Source organism: Orcinus orca, chromosome 14, assembly GCF_937001465.1.
Source record: "Orcinus orca chromosome 14, mOrcOrc1.1, whole genome shotgun sequence".
Lineage (NCBI taxonomy): Eukaryota > Metazoa > Chordata > Mammalia > Artiodactyla > Delphinidae > Orcinus > Orcinus orca.
The window spans coordinates 83,438,777-83,457,453 of record NC_064572.1 but is presented as its reverse complement, the minus strand read 5'-3'; the positions used below and the strand labels follow the sequence as shown (position 1 = coordinate 83,457,453).

The following is an 18,677-nucleotide window of genomic DNA, read 5'->3' as shown; positions in this document are numbered from 1 at the left end:
TGTGGGGCCCCGTCTTGGATAGAGCTTTGTTAATGTCCCGTATTTATGGGTGTGCATGAGTTGGAGTGGAGATCCCAAGGTGCCCTAGTTAACTCTGTGCGCACTGAGCACAGCCCTGGAATTTATTGAAGCATCTGGGGTAAGTGAAGATCACAGCAGACTTTCCGTTCTCCAGTGGGCACGGTTGAGCTGCGGAGAATGGAGTTTGCCCCAGAGTTTGCAGAGCTGGGTACATCACAGACACACCTCGTGTCAGCATGGGCAGCTGAGGATTTACAGCATTTAGATGGCTTTTTGTTAGCATTCTCTGTCCTGTAGGTAATAGAAGCTTGGCACCATTGCAGTACAAATGTATCACCGTTTTTGTCTTTCCTGTTGAACTGACCATATCGGTGACCACGGTAAATTTATTAGACTGGGTTGTCTATTACTGTGTGACAAACTACCTGAAAACTTAGAGTCTTAGGACAGCAAAACCATACCTCAGAGTTTCCTAGGGTCAGGAACCCAACACAGCTCAGCTCGGTGCCCTGGCCGGGGTCTCTCATATTGCCGTCAGGGTGTCAGCCTGAGTTGACACCTCCCCTGAGGGCACAACTGGAGGAGGCCACGTAGCTGGTTGTTGGTGGGATTTGGTTCCTCAGTTCTTTGGGCCCCTCCACGAAGCAGCCCACAAGATGGCAGCTGGATCCCAGGGTGGGGGGAGATGCCCAAGATGGCAGTGTCGCAGCAATGCCCCCCCTACCCCACCTGCCTGTTGTTATTATCAGATCTGTTTGTTAGAAACTGAGAGTACACAGGACACAGATACAAGGAGGTGGGGATCGCTGGGGGCCATATTGTTGATTCTTTTTCTGGCTTCCATAGCAAGGATGGAATCTGCCCCAAGCAGAGAGGGGGCCAGTCGTAGGCCTCTTAGGAAAGTCGTGGCTCTGAAATCCTCCATGGACCCCTGACAGCTCACACCCCCTCCCCACTGTTCCCTGGGTGCCCCTATGCCACAGTGGGGTGCTGTGCAGAACTGACATGTCACCGGGGTTCTGGGTCTGGGTACCCCCTGCGGGAGCTGGATGGGCCACAGAGGCGTGTCCGTGCTGCCTTCGTGGGAGTCCTGTGCAGTATCATGTCCTGGGCTGGGTCCTCGGTTCCTCGTGCTGCTGAGCCTGTGTAGCATGAAGGGCTCCCTGGCCAGCGCCCCTGCCCCACGGACAGGGCATCCTCTCGACTGCATGCTGGGTTGTGTGTGTTCATATAGTCAGAAAAGACTTCTGTTCAGAACTTCCCAGGACCTTAGGAAGCGTGGAGAGGTACAGGCTGCCCCAACACAGTTTTAACAGAGGCCATTAGAGTCACAATGTCCAGCCTGAGTCCAGGATCCCTGACTCTGAAGGAGAAACACATCTTGTCACTGTGGATGGCATTCAGATCCCTAATGGAGCTTCACGCTAGACTGTTATCCCTCAGACCCTGGTGTTCAAGGCACAGCCTAGTCACCTTCTTGCTGGCATCCCGAGGGGCCGTGCGGATTCCTGGGCAGATTTCCCGCCTCCTCGGAAGCATGGTCTGCCGGTGCCTGACCAAGGAGAAGGGACAGGGCAGTGTGGGACCACCCTTCTCCCCACCCCTGGCATCAGGATGGAGACATCTACCCTTTGCTAACACAGAGGACACAGTGGCAGTGTGTCCAGAACAATCTTTGGGTTTGGGGAGCAGAACACAGTTGAAAGCAAAGTACGGTTGGGACAGTTTTCTTTGTGTCTCTCCCTTGAAAACACAGGTCTCTCTGTCTCACGGGAGGCCACTCCTCAAGAGTTAAGGGGGTTGCTGTTGGGCCCATAGCCCCTTCCTTCCCCCCTGCAGCCAGGCCCCAGTGCCTGGCAGAGCAGCCCCTGGGGTACAGCCATGGGCATGTCCGTATTTGTTGCGTTTTGGGGCACGTGGCTGGGTGTGGTTTGAGTTGGCGCTCCGTGATAAAGCCAGGACCCATGACGAATCACACCCCGCAGAGGCCGCCTCTTCTCCACAACCAGGCTTCCCTCCAAGGCGGTCCTGAGCTTCCCTAGGCATCATTGGTGCAGGATCCCAGAGGGGTTTCTGGGGGTGGCCACCCCAATATCATCAGTAGGCGTGACATGGTTTGCTAGGGCTTCATAACAAAGCACCACCAACTGGGTGGTTTAAACCACAGAAATATACTGTCACACAGTTCTGGAGGGCAGAAATCTTGAGACCAAGGTGTCAGGCTTGGTTTCTTTTGAGAGCTGGGAGGGTAGGCTCTATTCCAGGTTTCTCTTCTTGGTTTGTAGATGGCCGTCTTCTCCCTGTGCCTTCATGCAGTCTTCTGTCCACATCTCTGTCTACATTTCCCCTTTTTAGGAGGACCCCCACTCACACTGGATTAGGGCCTTAGTTTAACTTGACTTCCTCTATAAAGACAGTCTCAGTAAGGTCACTGAGGTACTGGGGCTTAGGACTTCAACACGATGGGCAGTGGAGGGGGGCATGATTCAATCCATAACGAGGCAGTATGGCTGTGGGCACCTGGTAGAAAATGTGTGTTAGGCCTTTGGGGGTCCGTATACTGACCCTGAGCCCACCGATGAGCAGTTTGGACTCCTAAGGCAGGAAGCACAGTGCTGCAGGGAGGGGGGCAGTCAGGAGCCTGCCTTTCCCCAGAAGGTTATCTTGTGTCATTTCCATGGGTTGTCTGGTCTGGGGACATGAACACAGTGTCCAGACGTCTGACTCCCTGGAGCCTCCTTCCCCTGTCTGTTCTTGGTCCATATCTCTTCTTGGTCTGGTAGGGCCCCCGTAAGTCAGTTCAGAGCAGATTTTTAAATGCCCATCACCTTGTCAAGAGTTCTTTAATAGGATTTCATGTGAAATGACAGCTGTAATTGTCTAAACAGGCGACTGTACTCACAAGTGCCCCATCCTCCCTAACCATCCCAATGTTCGCCCTGTTGTTGAAGAATCCGGTTGTTCATGACAGGAGTCACACCTAGAAAATTCTCACAGGGAGCTTTGCTGCCTCCTCTCCCCTGTTCCAGCAACCCCTCTGCACCAGGTGAGATTTTAGCCATAGCACAGGACATTCGGGGCTGCAATCAATGCAAAAATGGCATCATTCACCCACCAAAGCCCTGGAGGCCGGCCAGGAGTCCACAGTAAAACAGGTGAAATAATTCAAGGGGACTGTTTAACCTCAGGGATACCCTGAAATTAACAAAAACAAAAGGAGCTGGTTAGCGGCTCCCTTCTTTATTTCTCGAATTTGATCAGCAAAGATGAAATCCTGTGACGCATGAGTGTCACCCGCTTCTCCTCCCCAACCCCCAGCCCGGCCTCCAGCCGCCCGCTCCCCTCGGTGGCCGGCGTGGATGCGAACAAAGCCGGCCTCCCCCTGGGTTCCGTTATATTCCTCATCCTCCGCATTAAGACCGTGTTAAGCGAGATGAATGGCCGCAGGTTGTACTTCGTATTGTTAAATAGCTACATAGAAGATTAAGATTTTCCTTTCTGTGACTCAGGTTAAAAAGATAAGGTCTGGGAAGAACCGCTCTTCCATCGAAACACTTTCTGGAGCTTGGGATGTCTGATTCCCGCCTCACGTTTCCAGAAAACTCTTGTGTGAGAACTGTGGGCTTCTGAATGCCTCCATGGCTACAGCCCAGTGGCTCTCCTGGTACAGAAACATTACGACGGAATTTGGATATTTGTAAAGACCCAGACGCAGAATATCTGTCGTCATGAAACAAAGTTATTACTCTGTTCCCAAGGCCTGAGGTGGCTTTCCTGCGTGTCTGCTTTTGTGCCAGCGGCACCTCCTTGAAATAAAGGATGGGCCGCCCCCCCCCCCCCCCCCTCGTGGAGCACTCCTGTCCCTTGCCATGCCCTGGAGTGATGCCCTGGGACCTGGGAGGGGATGAGCTGAGCTGCATGAGAGTCCTGCCTGGGTCCTGGGAAGCTCTCTCTTCCCAGCCGGCTTGCGCACCTCAGGCTAGGCTGCAGGTTCGGAGCAGGGTTGCTCAGAAGCCCTTATTGGGTTTGGTTCTTGACTGGTGACTGTGTGACCTGTCCGGTACTGAACTTGGGAGGCTGGGTCCCTACTCCCTCCGGCACATGGTCAGGTTTGGAGTGAGCTCTTCTGTTTGTGTTTGAGATAATCTCTCCGGACACTTGGTTTCTGAAAACAGACAAAGAGGCCCAGCAGTCCGTCCTTCGCACTGATGATAACTTTATCTCTACTGGACAAGTTTGAACCCCCTCTCCTGTCAGCCCGACCTGGGCCTTACCTGCTGGCCTCTCTTAGCTTCTCCTAGGCCACCAGGTAGCCCACGTGCCTCCCTGGGTTGTCCACCGTGAAGTGGGCTGTACAGAGTACCCTCCCCCCGGGAGGTCAAAGCGAATCCCACTTACTGGGGTTTGGAACAAGATGGGGAGGGGCTTGTGGTGTCAGCTGCAAAGCAAGAAGGGCAGAGAGGCTCATCCGGAAGGCTTCCTGGAGAAGGCAGAATCCCACCCCAGGATCTCTGTGTGGGGTCCTTCCAAAGGCATCTCCTGCCGCGTCAGGTCTAGACTAAGCCGTGTGGTCCAGTGGCATCTGTTGCTGTGGCACCCTTGGCTTTGAAGTGGTAGTGAGAAAGGATGCTGGTCCTTTGGAGGCGTGGGGGTTGGATGGGGTGTGTGTGTCCCCTACTTCAGCGCTGATGGACTGCACCAGCCCCTCCCTCCCTTCTCCACCCTGAACCATTTGGGTGCCCTGCAGGTGTGGAGAAGAGAGCTGATTTACTGCATTAGCGTGTCGGCTTCTTAGAACTTGGTGATCAGAAAAGACTAGACAGGTCAGCTGTCCCTCTGCGGTGGTCAGCCTGGCAGGTAGAAGCCAGCATCCATAAAGGTTGCGACCTTCAGGTTCAGGGGCCCAGAGACAAGGCCCCACCTCCCAGCCGGTGGCCAGAATCAGTTCCTGAATAAGGTTGGAAAAATCTGGTTTTTTCCACCTTCTTCTCCAAATTAATGTCTACTGAAAAGGTTGTGTATCCTGAGGTCATACACGTTTCACAACAAACGGATCCCGGGTTGAGGAGAACTGAGCAATCGCATTAAGCAGGTGTGTGTGGTGCCCCGGGAGTGGTTTGTAATGGAAACCCTGACGCCCTTTGCCCAGGCCCACCTCAAGCCTTTCCTCTCTTTATAAGTTACGGCTCCGCCAAGTTGTTTTCATCTTTCATCACTGTGGCTCCTTCCTCGTTGGTGTATCTTTACACAGGAAGCATGGATATAATGGAAAATCATCCTTCAGGTGGCCCATGGCCTCTCCTGGATCAGGACCCCAAGCCCATGGCTGAGAGCCTCCCTTCTCCGTGGCCCGCCTCTCCAGCGCCTAAACTTCAGCTCTGAAAGGGCAAACCTCAGTTGCCAGCCTAGGAGATAGGCAGTAGGAGGGCAGCCACTGTGTTCCTCTCCCTTGGCTGGTCGTGTTGCTGAAGGCTAAACACCTGTTGCTTTAAGGGAGATTGGAGGTCTCTTCTGTCCCTTTTGCATCCTGAGGTTGAGGGGGACATGCAGTGTGTCATCCTGAAGCCATCTCAGACCTTTCCTTTTGGGGGTATCTGGTCTCACTTTCTCCAGGTTCTTGCAGAGTCCAAGTCGGGATTGAGATGAGCAAGGCGAGCCTTGGCAAAGCGGCTCAGGTCTTTGCAGCCTCGGGAAGGCCGTGCAGGGTGTGCAGTGCCCTCTGCTGGCCAAAGGGCCCCATCGCTGGGCACCAGGCCTCCTCTGGGTGGACCTGCTCCAGGGAAGGGCTTGAACAGAAGGTGCCGGGCCCTCACCGGTGGTTTCCACTGGCTTTGGGAGTGAGTCGAGACTGCAGAGCTCGCGCCGTTGCACGTTTCCAGACTGCACAGTGTCGAGACACATGGGCTGGGATCTCACAAGGACGGCAAAGCAGTTGTGTCCCCTAAGGAAAGTGGACACTCCGAGTAGCCAGTCTAGGACTTCGGGCCACCCAGTAGCAAGAAATCAAGAGGCAGACGTCTTCAGAAACCTCGGGCTCCCCTGGTGGCGCAGTGGTTAAGAATCCGCCTGCCAATGCAGGGGACACGGGTTTGAGCCCTGGTCCAGGAGGATCCCACGTGCCGCGGAGCAGCTAAGCCCGTGCACCACAACTACTGAGCCTGCACTCTAGAGCCTGTGAACCACAACTACTGAGCCCATGTGCTGCAACTACTGAAGCCCGCGTGCCACAACTACTGAAGCCCACATGTCTAGAGCCCGTGCTCCAAAACAAGAGAAGCCACCACAGTGAGAAGCCCGCGCACCACAACGAAGAGTAGCTCCCGCTCGCCGCAACTGGAGAAAGCCCACATGCAGCAACGAGGACCCAACGCAGCCAAAAATAAACAAATAAATTTTTTAAAAATCTCACATCAAGGTTTTTAAACATTTAAGATCTCATCATTGCTGTTTGTTTGATAACCAACTAATTCCTTTAAATACAAGTGCAATTCATATATGTTAGAATAAGCCGAATAATCCAAAGTTGCCTTTAAAATGTTAAATCTTCTTTACTCCCCGCCTGGCACCTCCACCTCCATTCCATAGACTGTTTTAAAGTTTAGCACAAGTTTAACATATAACCTCCAGTTAGCTGTCTCCTGGTGGCTCCTGCCTTGGTGGCCCCCAGGTCCAAGCCCCTAGTGACCATCAGTTATGCAGGCTTTTATTCTGCACTGGAGCACAGCTAATGGATGTGGGTGCACAGGCGTTTCACAGTCTGCAGACATCACCTTCAGGTGACCTTTGGGGCACAGAGTGGCCACCCCAAAATCCTCACCACGGCCAGCGCTCCTCTGCAGGCATTTTATGAGACCTTCCCAAACTTTCCGACGTTCTGGATTCTTCCTCTGTATGGTGTTCACTTTTACTTGCTCAGATATAAACTTGTTATAATAATTTCTTGCATGTGATATGTAAAAACGGATGAGTCATCTGGTCAGGATGGAACTTCCTCTGTCCGCAGAGAAATTGAGGATGCTCATCCCTTCACCCTGTTCAACCAAACTTAGCTACAGATCAAAAGTGCCAAAGGAAGAAAGGGTCAGAAAATTGGGAAAGGAGAAATTTCATCCGTGTTTCTGTGATTCCTCAGTCTCAGCACAATGGAAATAAAGGGGTCACGTAACACCTCTTAATCGGGACGAGAGTTTGCTTATTTGCCTTTTACCTCTTTTTTTCATTTCGTTTTGCTTTTATTTTTAAAGAACACTTTAGTGTTAGAACGAATATATTTATTTTTAAAGCATATTTGTAAGTCAGGTGCTTTAAAAATGTGTGAAAATCCTTACCACAGAAGCATCTTATTTTCTTCACCAACACTTAATTTTCATTATGACACAAATAAAACAGCCAATTAGGAAAATCATGAATTGTTTCTGCCCAAGCCCTCTGTTCTTGATGAAAGCTTTTAGCAAGCGAAAATATTTAGAATTCTTGAGTTTTGCATTTAACACCAGGAGATGTATTTTCTAAATCTAAACCGGGCAGAAGGATTCACTCAGAAATTGTTTGCTGGCCGAGGAGATCGTCCCAGGAAGCGTGGTTTTCACATAGGCAGCCTCCAACCTCACCCCAGCACTGGGATTCCACCTGCTAAAAGACTTGCTTTCTGTGTTTCATGGCTGTCACAAGCTCAACAGAGATTACAGAGTCTTCATTTTTCATTTCTCTGTCTCCTTCAGATTGGTGGCAGATTTTGACCTGGCCTGAATTGTTGAATTGTATATTTGTGTGTGTGTGTGTATGTATAATTATTTTTAATCTTCTGTATATTAATCCAGTTGGGTAAGCATGTTCATATGTCCTAGTATAGAAATGTCATTGCTTGGTTTCGGGGTCCATCATAACATGGTGTAAACACTGGCTTGCCCTTTTCAAATTCCATCTGAGTTGTGAAGCCTGCCTGACCTCTGCTGTTGGAAAGGGCGGTGGCCCGGTGCTAATAGCTCTTGAGCTATCTGCACTTTTCACTGGGACATTGGTGTTGCGTCAGCCCCAGGGGATCAGAGGGTGGGGCCCATGGATCAGATGGAGGGCATGTGACCAGGGTGTGACCTTGTCACCCTAGGGTTGGGCTGCTGGGCATTCCCTGGGGAAATATGAGCCGCCTTGCCCAATGGGGGAGGCTCCAGGAACCAGAGTGAAGCTCCGGTGTGTATTGAAGGGTCTTGCTGGTAACCCCTGGGGTGGGGGAGGGGAGCCGTCCCTGTGCACTTTTTAATGCCACTAGATGCCTGAACCATATGTTTCTCCTCCTCCCTCCGAAACCTAAATATGCCCCAAAGCTACTGAGCTATAATTAGGGAGCAGTAGTTGTTTTGGGACATTGACAAAATTGACTTCAGTACATTTCCCATAACAGATCTTCCCCCAAAGCTTCTTTTTCTTCCTTAAAGTGTAGTTTTAATTATTTTGTTATTAACTGGGGTATTATGTCAACCATTTAACCAAAGGCTAAGCCTGTGTTTTTCCCACCGATGCCTCCCCCCTGTAGAAGGTTTCTTTTGTTCCATCTGGATTTTAATTGGTCCTTCAGGTATGGTTGACAAAACAAAACCCACATCCACCTGTTCAGAGGATTCTACCCAGCTTGTCATCTGTTGTTCACCTTTGTTTGGCTTCTGAAGATTCTGGAAGAAGTTCTTTTCAGGTAGCCTGAAGCCCTGTGGCTTTATTTGGGACGAGATGAGGAATCGAGAGGGTTTTGTGGTCATTGGTGGGCCAGCGTTCTCAAGGCACTATGCAAACGCACTAACCCCGTGGTAACAGGTGCTTGGTGTTGCCTTAACCTGGATGGTGCCTCCCTGCTGGGTCATTCAGAAGTTGGTAAATGGCCCTGTTGCCACATCAGGAGAGCCTTGTAGGCTGTGGTAGAGGAGACCCGAGGAGTTATGTCATTCCTTTAGGGATCCCAGGCTTGGAAAGTTGGGAGACCTCGTGCACCAATGCTACTGGGGCTGCAGGAGCTTCTTCTACTTGCCGTGGGTCACGGGGCAACCTCTCAGACTTTAAATCTCCCCCTGACCCCCACTTGCAGGTTTAACAATGGAACGTATTCTGAAGACTCCTGGGGTTCACTCGGAGAACTTCGGCAATACTTGCTTAACTACAATAATATTAATTTATTATCATATCGTAAAACTTAGTTTCTCTATTGACATAGTGTTTAAGTAGATTTCCTTAAAAGAATTGAAGGCTCTCCTCACCTTTAACTGGTTTTAGGGGAATTTTCATTTTGAAAGACACCGTTGAAGACATCGTTTACTTTGTGTAAATTCCTTCGTCTGCCTAATCTTTACAAAGACTAGGAACCAGAATAAAGAAACTGAGGGGGTCTTAAAAACTTACCTGAGATGTTAAGCATGTAAATTAGTGACGACTGAGTTTCTGTGCACTGCAGTGCTTTGGTCCTGGCAGGCAGGGCTGCTAACGGTAGACCTAGACCATGATTGATGAGGGCTAACCTTTTGTTTTTCACGACCTCACTTTGGGTGTTTTGCATTTGTTTGTAAAATGAAGTCTTCCTTTTTGTTCTCCCTTTTCTTAACTCTCATGCTTCTTTTTGAAGCCCACAAGTGGACAAATCTTCCATACCTGTATCTTCTTTCTAGTAATCAAGAATCTCTAAGTAGCTTTCTTATGCAAGCATCTTTCCCCTTCTGAAGTAAGTTGAATTCCCTGACACCAAATCTTTCAGCCCTAGCTCACACCCCTCATTTCAAGCTAACAAAACTTTAGGTAGACCTTTCTGTGGTTTGCCCTGTGATTTTAGTATCTCTCTTTTGGGAGAGAAGGTAGTGTTTTTTTTCTTGTCAGGTTTGACAGCGGTACACCCTTCCTACTTGTGAAAAGACCTGAACTGCCTTTTGACCGTTCCTGAGTTCCCCCCGAGGTTTACCTCCAGCCTCAGCAGGAGGGATGCTCCTGTGTGACTGGCGCCCGCATCCAGGGGGGCCTCTCGCCGGAGGAGGGCACGAGGCCTGCCGTTGGGCACCAGATGTTCTCCTGCGTGTTCTCACCTGACCCTCACGGCCGCTTTGGAACGCAAAGCAACATCATCTGCATTGTACAAACATGGAGGTTCTAGAACTCTCTTGCCACCCACAAATACGGTGTGGAGGTTTACAGGTTCAGCCAAAGTGAGACCATGTAATACATCCCCCTCTGCTTTTTCTTCCCTATGTGGACCTTTATCTATTTGCGGTTGAACATTGACCAGATAGTGTCAATGGATGACAGTAGTGATAACTTCAGTGGCAAAAAGTTCGTGATTTGTGAGTGGAGACTGGTGTAAAGTAAAGACAGAGGTGGGCTTCCATTGGGGGGCCCCGCCGAGGGCTCCCAGGGCCAGTGCGGATAGCAGGGTGCCGGCATTCTCGGCGTGGACACCAGCCAGGGACGCTGCTCACAGCTCGGCTCTGAGGAGGGCCTGTCCCTGTCCTTAGGAAGAGGGTCATGTTAATTAAGTCCTGGTAAATAGCTCGCTCCTTCAGAGGACCAAGGAGGAAAATGTCACATACACTGACACATTCTTGCTTTCTTTTTAAGCAAGAATGTCATACATTCTTGCTTAAAAAGAAATATTGGACGGAGGGGGGGAGGGATCGATTGAGGGGAGGGGTTTGACACTACGTGAATTAGTCCATGGTCACTGCTCTAAAGTCCAGACCAGACTCGCCCGGTGTCCTCACGACTCTGGATGCTGTCAGCATGTTCAGTCTGAGACAGGGGTGGGTGCCGCAGCTGGAGGGGACCCCGTGGAAGGGCCAGCCACAGAGAGACCCCACCCCACCCCCCAAAGCCACACAAGTCAGTTGCCTTTTTTTTTTTTAAAGGACGCAGACAATTTGTGTAAGCTGATGCCTGATCTTTCCTTTGATTGCATAATCGAGATTCTACTTATCAATTTTTCAGGAAGCCATCTAATTATACAAATTAAAATTCAAAGGAAAGCAAAAAGAATGATTATGCCTCCTCACTCGGGGAATTGGAGGAGGAGGGTGTGAAGCCCGTCTTGCCTCGGATGATAATGCTGTCATTTCTCATCTCCAAGGCACTTTACAAATATTAACTAATTAATTCTCTCACCCTGGATGTGGCGGCTAACACAGGGTGTGTCTCCACACCAGAGCCAAGGAGGGGCTGTCCGCTGATCAGAGCCCGGGACCCGAGCAAATCAAATTTGCCAGCCAGCCTCTGAGGGTCTCTCTTGGACAGAAACCCTTGGATCAGAGGTCCTGCTCCTCTGCCTGTCTGTCTCAAGTTGACCAGTAAGAAATCACCTTCCCCCCTTTGCGTGATTACCTTTCATACAGCCCAGCAAAAGTGAAACCAGAATTTTAGAAAGCTGCCTGCCCCGTCAACCCGGTGCCGCTCTGGCTTGCTTCAGGACGGCTTCATCTCCTCGCTTGTCCAATAGGGTCATTCCAGGTGTGGGGAACGTCCCAGGTTTGGAAAGGGTTTGGTGTCTCTTGGATGTCGCATTAATTATTTCTGTGAGTAGAAATTGTGCTTTTTCTTTTTCCCTAGCTCTTTTTTAAAAAATCACATAATTATTGCCATAAATCTTTTCAGCCTCATTGCTGAGAAATTAGTCTTTAACTTCCGGGAAGTCGCCTACCTTTTCATAGTCAGACCTGCATTCCGGCCTTTGAGAAAGTAACTCCCAGCGTTTTGCGTAACTGATGATCATACGTAATAATCCTCATTATTAACCCTGGAGCCTCACGCTTGTCTCCTAACCTCCTCCTCATTTGCTGGGTAACTGAGGACAACTGTGTGTGTGTGTGTGTGTGTGTGTGTGTGTGTGCGCGCGCGCGCTAGTAGTTGTTGTTAGAATAACTGCAGTAATGAGTCAAAAGCTGTGGGACTTTGGGGGGTTACAGGTGATGATTTGTGGCCTCAACTGGTACATTGGCTGAGCAGGAAATGAAGGTCAGGGTCTCCCAAACACACAGCCCCGACTTTATCTGCGAAATGGGCTCCCCATTCCTCAGGCGGCGTGGCATGTGGATTTCCCTCTAGAGAGGCCCAAATACCCCAGCCCCAATGGGAGACCCTTCCTCCTCTGCCTGAGACGCCACGGGTGTGGGGCAGCCGATGCCAGCTGTGGCACTGGTCAAACCTTGGTTAGGTGGTGCATGCCTTCCTGCCCCGTTCTCAGGCGGTGGGGCAAGGGGCTTGTGTGGTGCTGAGCGGTGGCCAAAGGGCAGTTTTGAAAGGTTTTGTGAACCTCCTGGCAGAAGGCCTTGAGAGAGTAGTGGCAGCTGGGTGTCTGCATCTCGGTCCAGAGGCCCCTGGGATGTGTTCCTAGGTGGTGTGGGTTGATCTGTGACTCCGCCCCTCTGCGGTTCACAGAAGTACAGGACCAGCCCCACTGGCTATAGCTTGGTCTCTGGCATTCGAGTACAAAGTATTATGACTCAGGCTGGTCAGTAATTGGTGTTTACAGCCCCGAAGTCAAAAGCAAGAGATCCAGATGCTGCCATTTACCACTTTCAGGATCCAAAGACAGTTGTGCGTGTTCGTGTGCTTCCCTCAGAGGCGGGAGACTGTCCCATGGACTTGGAGCAAATCCAGCTCCAGCATTTGAGGAGGAGAGCAAGCGCCCGAGGGCAGGTCCCCTTGTAGCAAGTGGCAGCCACACCCGAATGACCTGTCGTCCTTGCCCCCAGGGTGTCCAGCGAGTAAGGCTTCTTTTCTCCTTGTTTCAGGGCGCGTAGTGGCGTAATGCCCGCAGACTCCTGCGAGGGCCCCTAAGTTCTTAGAGGACCGCTTTGCCTTTTGAATCAGAGAGGTGCAAAGTTCGATAAAGAATGGCCCTTGTGGATAAGCACAAAGTCAAGCGACAGCGATTGGACAGAATTTGTGAAGGTAAGAGCCAGCGTGATTGGCGGTTTTTCACCAAAGTCGCGTAGACCCGCCCTGGAATCCTGCAGCTGGTCTCCTAGCCTGGCTGCGACCCACACCCCACCCCCAGCACCTCCCACCGTCCCACACGCTCTGCCCGTGTCCTTGGTGGTGTCCTTGGCGTGGTCAGTAGGCCTGACCTTCAAGTAGGCTGAGGCCCGCTTCCAGGGCAGGGGTGGGGCTAGGACAGAAGTTGGGGGAAGCAGGCCCTGAGGTCCATTTTGTCCCAAGATCATTTTGCACAAGAAAGACACTGCGTATTAGGACCATCTTTTTTTTTTTTTTTAAACTTGCGGAAGTTTCTGGACTTTATCTGTTTTGAATTAAAAGATTTACCAGCACAAATTCTGAGATATTCCTCAGGAGCCCAGCATAGCCCCTCATGATCTGTTCACGTCCCTGGTATCTTTGAAAAATGTCTGGAAGTTTTTTATTCATGAAAGGAAAAATAAACAGGATTAAAATCTAGTGGAAACCCGGGGACAAAACTCTGAGATGTGGATTGAGCACCGTCCTCTCCTCCTTAGGGAGTGGTTAGAAATCCAGCGCCAGTGGACCTGGGCTTGGCGTGAAGTGCTCCTAGCCGGCTGGTGTCTGTGCTGTCGGCTGGGTTTGGCTTGGCGTGGTTACCCGTGACCTCACTGCAGGGTTTCTCTCAGGAGGGGAGCCGCTGGGCGGGGTGGGCTCAGCAGCCTGCCCCCGACCCCCGAATATGCTAGCACACCAGTTGGCCAGTTCACTCAGGCCCAGGAAAGCATCTCCCAGGAGCCGTCCATATGGAATTGTTTGTAGATGTGGCTCAGGCTAGCGGTGTGGAGGCATTAAAGGCGTGTTCTACTGTGTGACTGTCTGCCCTGCAACAGCTCCGACCTAAAAGAATTTAGGAGCACTGACTGTCCCTCCACATCCCTGGGATTCTGCTGCAGTGTAAGGGGTTTGGGATTCAAGGATTTTTTTTTTTTTTTAAATATTAAAAAATTTTTCAAACCTACAGAAAGCCTGATAGAATAGTACAACGGACACTGGTATTCCCATCAGCTGTATTTACCAGTTGATAACATTTGTTATCGCTTGCTTTCTCCTTATAGAGATACGTGTGTATGAATGGATGGAGGATGGATGGATGGACTTGCCCAGAACCATCTGAGAGAAATGTGTAGTGCAGCAGTTTATCCCTAAGTACCTATGGCATGTATTAGAGGCTCCTTTCCTGCATAAACACACCACCGTCATCACCCCCAGGAAACTGGGCCTCATTACAGCATATTATCTAACATAGACGGCACATGCACATCTCCCCCACACGTCTGTTTTAGCCGGTTTGTTTGCCTGTGTGCAGAAACCTATCAAGGGACATAGGTGGCATTTAGTTGTCATGTCTCTTTGGTCTCCTTAGTCTAAAATAATTCCCTGGTCCTTTTGACTTTCAGAAGCATTGACATTATTGAAGAGCCCAAGCCAGTAGGTTTGTACAATGTCCCACAATCTGGGTTCACCTGATTGTTTAGGGGTTTTTAAATTGTACTTCTGCCCTCCTGTGGAAAGGTGCTTCATTTTTGGTACTGAGCCCCCAGTCCAGAAAGCCCTAGTGGATCAACTTTCCAAGGTTAGTATCAGGAATGTCTATGGGGCCGATTCCACCCCCCACCCCCAACCCCAACCCCAGTATTTATCTAGAGGTAGCACATCTGAGACAAGAATGGGATGGAAGCACCAGGGGCCTTTGCTCTCCTTGTCCAGGGTGGTCGGTGACAGCAACACCATTGGCGGTTCTTTCGCACCCTCTCTCCCAGGCCTGGTTCACCAGTCCCCAGCGTATTTTTTATAACAAATTCCAGCATCTCCTTTATCCACGAACGGTGTTCCTGAGACAGTTGCAGTGGTTTATCTTTAATTTCTCAATAGCCACTATCAAGATACATGCATGACATAGAGTTACTCAAGTGTAATTTACAATCCATGATCCCGAACAGTCACTTGGTGTCCCATGAAGTTTAACAGCTGCTCCAAGATGCTTCATTGGTGCTCCTTGTATTTGTAAGCTGGTTTAGTGCCGTTAATGGTCAGGACAGGTGGTCAGGACATCCGTTTCCCAGGTGCTACCAGCGAGGTACAGAGCAGTCGGTGATTTGCGCCCAGGCAGTCTGCTATTCTGTATTTGGGCTTTTGCCCTTGAATCGGCACGTGGATTCCATTATTTCTTCCTCCTGAAAGCCTCACGCACCTCCGTCCCTGGCTTTGGATGCCCAGCAGTCTCTGTTCTGTAAACCTGAACTAACTGTTCTTGAATGTTCTCCTTGGAAGTCCAGCAGGCTCAGCAAACAGTTCTCTCCTTCCCGCCGCCCACACCCCAGGGACTTCCTGTATGTCTCTCTCTCTCTCTCTCTCTCTCTCTCTCTCTCTCTCTCTCTCTCTCTCCCTCCCCCCCTGCCCCCCCCACCCCGCTCTCTCTCTGTTTTTGTTTTATGATTAAAGCCATGAAGCTGCCCTGCTCCGCTGCAGGCTTGTAGGAGATTTTTCTTCATGCTCTTGGGTCTGTGGGAACACATATTCCTTCAAATTCTTCCCTCCCGCCTGCTGCCAACCCCAGTGCAAATCCCTGGCTTTGGGTCCCAAGCCAGACAAGGCTTCTGATGCCCTCCAGGGTCTACCCCCCCAACCCCCACCCCTCGAATGGACCTTTTTTCTCCAGCTGAGCCAGTCTGGTGGGATCTGAGCATCACCCCTGTGCCAGTACTGCTTCCAGAATCCCTACCTGCCTCCCAAGGCCCAGTCCCTTCCTCCCTGAAACCTTCCACAGCAGCCCTTGGGGTCTCTTCCTTCTGAACCGCAGTCCCCTTGTGACCCGGTCCATCAATCTTCATGTGCCCAGAATCTGTCTGCACCTTTGCGCCTCTAAGGGGATGTTTCTGCTCGAGATTAAGCAAAGTATAGAGGATAGCTTCGCTTCTCTCCACCCAAAGTCTTCGGGACTCCATCCAACTCCGTTAGAATAATGGTCTTTCAAGCTGACTTAAAAGCCAGATTTTTTTCTTAAAGCAATCCTTCTGTTTTGATATTTGTAATTTGTTCTCTGATCTTTCCTGATGCCTAATATCAAATAATCCTAGAGTGCTGTTGTGTGAAGGTTTTGTGGAGCAGAGTCTGCGGATAGACTGGTCAGACCAAATTGCAGTCTCTTCTTTTTGTTGTATAATGTAGGTCTTGTTTTTCCCCTGTGTTTAGTTTGCTGGCATAATTGAAATATTGCATTTATGAAATGCACCAGACAGAGAGTTTTAATACGTAACTGCATCATGGCAGAGCTGGTTTGATTTGCCCCAAGTATTTGTTGGCCAGAGAAGAGGGCTTGCTATCCCTCATCACTGCGAAAGTAACCCAGAAAAGCATTTTCTGGAGCCTAGGTTTGTAGAACTGTAATATACCACAATGGGCTTGCTGATGACTTTTTGTTACAACACCTTATTGTGTGTTATGGTACAATAAATCACTAAACACCGTTCTTTCCTGTTGCTTTTGAAAATGTAATTTGGAAAAAAAGTAGATATTTCATCTTCATTTTGCTTGAATGTCTTATATGTGTGGAAAAATGGTCCTGAGGATTATATCAGCTGAGCTGTAGTCAGTCCCCTTCATCACATAATTCAGGAGAGGACTTCTTTCCTCTGCAGGAAAAAAAGAAATGGTATGAACCTCCTCTTAAATAAACAGTCGAATTCAACATTCCTTACCTTTGGGATGTTCTTATGAGAACAGAGAATAAAAGGCGGTGAGGAAGATGGGTGGGTTGGTTGGATGGATGTGGGAGAAATAGAGGCCAACCTCTATTGTCTATTAAATTGTCTAATAAACCGGTGTCTATTAAACACGTAGTTATAAATCCCGGGAATCTTTGTCCCCAAGAGGACGAGAAAAGTCAGAAAATGCTGCAGGGATGAGGTGGAAGAAAACTTTTTTCCCAGTGTCACTGTGCTCTTCTTAGTGGGATGAGCTCGCCATTGTGAAAGTACATCTCAGTGGACCGTTCCCCCAAGAAAGTTCATTCATGGTCCCAGAATATTCAAGAAGCAAAGATGTTGTCTAAGAGCTTCTAGGTCGTCGAGGTGGTGGAAGTGGTGAGGGTGTCCAGGCCAGCTGTGTGCTCCCTGCAGGGAGGACTGGGGTGAGGGGCGGATCTCATTGCCTGGCTCACACCCATCAGAGCCCACAGGGCAGGACTGACCTGTATTTCCCCACGGGAAGAGCATAATCTGTAGACTCAGGCCAGGATCATTTTGTCTTTTATTTGTGTGCTTTTTGTTTCACCCGTCTTAAAAGAAAATGCATTATAGAATCACTACTTGTTTTGTTTTTTAAAGCACTCGGAGCACCTTACCATGAAACGGCGTCGAGACCATCTATAGGCAGTCCACAATTATTTCTAATAAATGTCTTTAAATAGCCCCAAAATGTAGATCTTAAAAATGGGATTCATGATGTTGCTATACATTATAATTATATGTTTGGATGAGGCAATTATGTACATTTCCAGTAATTACGTGATTAGTGATAATTACATTAGCTATGTAAATATACAATAGTCAACCAGACATGACTTAAAACTCTGTAGTATAAACGAATATAATGAAGCCACGTCGTGCTCAGGTAAAGGATCAGAAAAGGCGGGGGACAGTCACGTTGAAACTTTGTGGACATTGTTTGTGAGGGAGAAATATCAGGCCCTGGTTTTAAGATAAATCTGGAGAGCGGCACCTCCCCTGGGGTTCCCGCTGTCACCTAAGGACTGGGCCCATCGAGCACCCACACCCGGCCCTCAGCTTTCTGCAGATGAGAGTCAGGTTCCAGGTTGTATTATTTCTCCATTGTTCCTCATCTGTGAAATGCAGATTTAAGCTACTCTTTGCACTTGTTGACTTGCCGATGGGCTCTCACCTCGGTTGGTGGATTTTTTTAAACTCCCCACATTTTTAAAAGCGGCCTGTTAAGGCAGCTCTGTTTCCACTTTGGGGTTTGGGGTGTGGTGACTTTAGTCCATGGCCGGGTGTGGGTGTTTGTCAGTGTCTGGGTTTTGTTTTGCAGCTGTTGCTCTGGCTCTCGCGCCCACCGGGGAGGGTCACGCTCTCCCCCAGGTGGGCGACACCTGTCTTTGTGCCCCTGGGGATCACACCTCCCGAGTGTGAGCTGCCTGCCTCGTCTGCTTTGCTCAGGGTGCGTTTCATTTTGGTCATTTGCAACTTTGAGGAAAGAGGTCTGCTCCAGGCCTAACAAACGCCTCACGGGGTGCCAGCACCTCCAGGCCAAGCCTCCTTTGTCAGAGTAGGTCTGAGGACAGCAAAGTGACCTGGCTTTGCAGAGCTGGAGGCCCGCAAATGGTGCCCCACATGCATTCAGAGGCTGTCCCACACAGCTCAACCTAATCACAAGTGTTTGGGGTGACCGTGATGCCAGAACTCCAAGATGCGCTTTGCTGCCAGCTTCCCGCCCTCTGAGCCCTTTTCCAGAACCTTACAAATGACAGGCGTGGAGTGAGCCTCCTGTCCTGACTGACTTACACTCAGCTCACCAAACCGTTATTTGATGAGCGTCCTGAACATTGATGGACTCCCTTGCTCTAGAGCTCAGGCATGCCCTCCGTCTCCAGAGAGACCTCGGGTGGCCCTTTTGAAAGGCGGGCTCCCCTTCCAGGTCCGGGGAATGACCTCCTGGGT

General features: G+C 50.0%; 1 protein-coding gene across 3 annotated transcripts in view; it reads left to right on the top strand.

Annotated features, from left to right (window-relative positions):
• Positions 1 to 18,677, top strand: part of CTBP2 (C-terminal binding protein 2) — a 162,108-nt gene that overhangs the window by 97,181 nt on the left and 46,250 nt on the right. For all 3 annotated transcript variants that reach the window (XM_012531580.3, XM_033420783.2, XM_033420785.2), the window contains one exon: positions 12,774 to 12,933. In XM_012531580.3, the coding sequence (XP_012387034.1) occupies positions 12,876 to 12,933 (58 nt within the window). In that variant the 5' untranslated portion in view covers positions 12,774 to 12,875. The remainder of the gene's footprint in view (positions 1 to 12,773; positions 12,934 to 18,677) is intronic.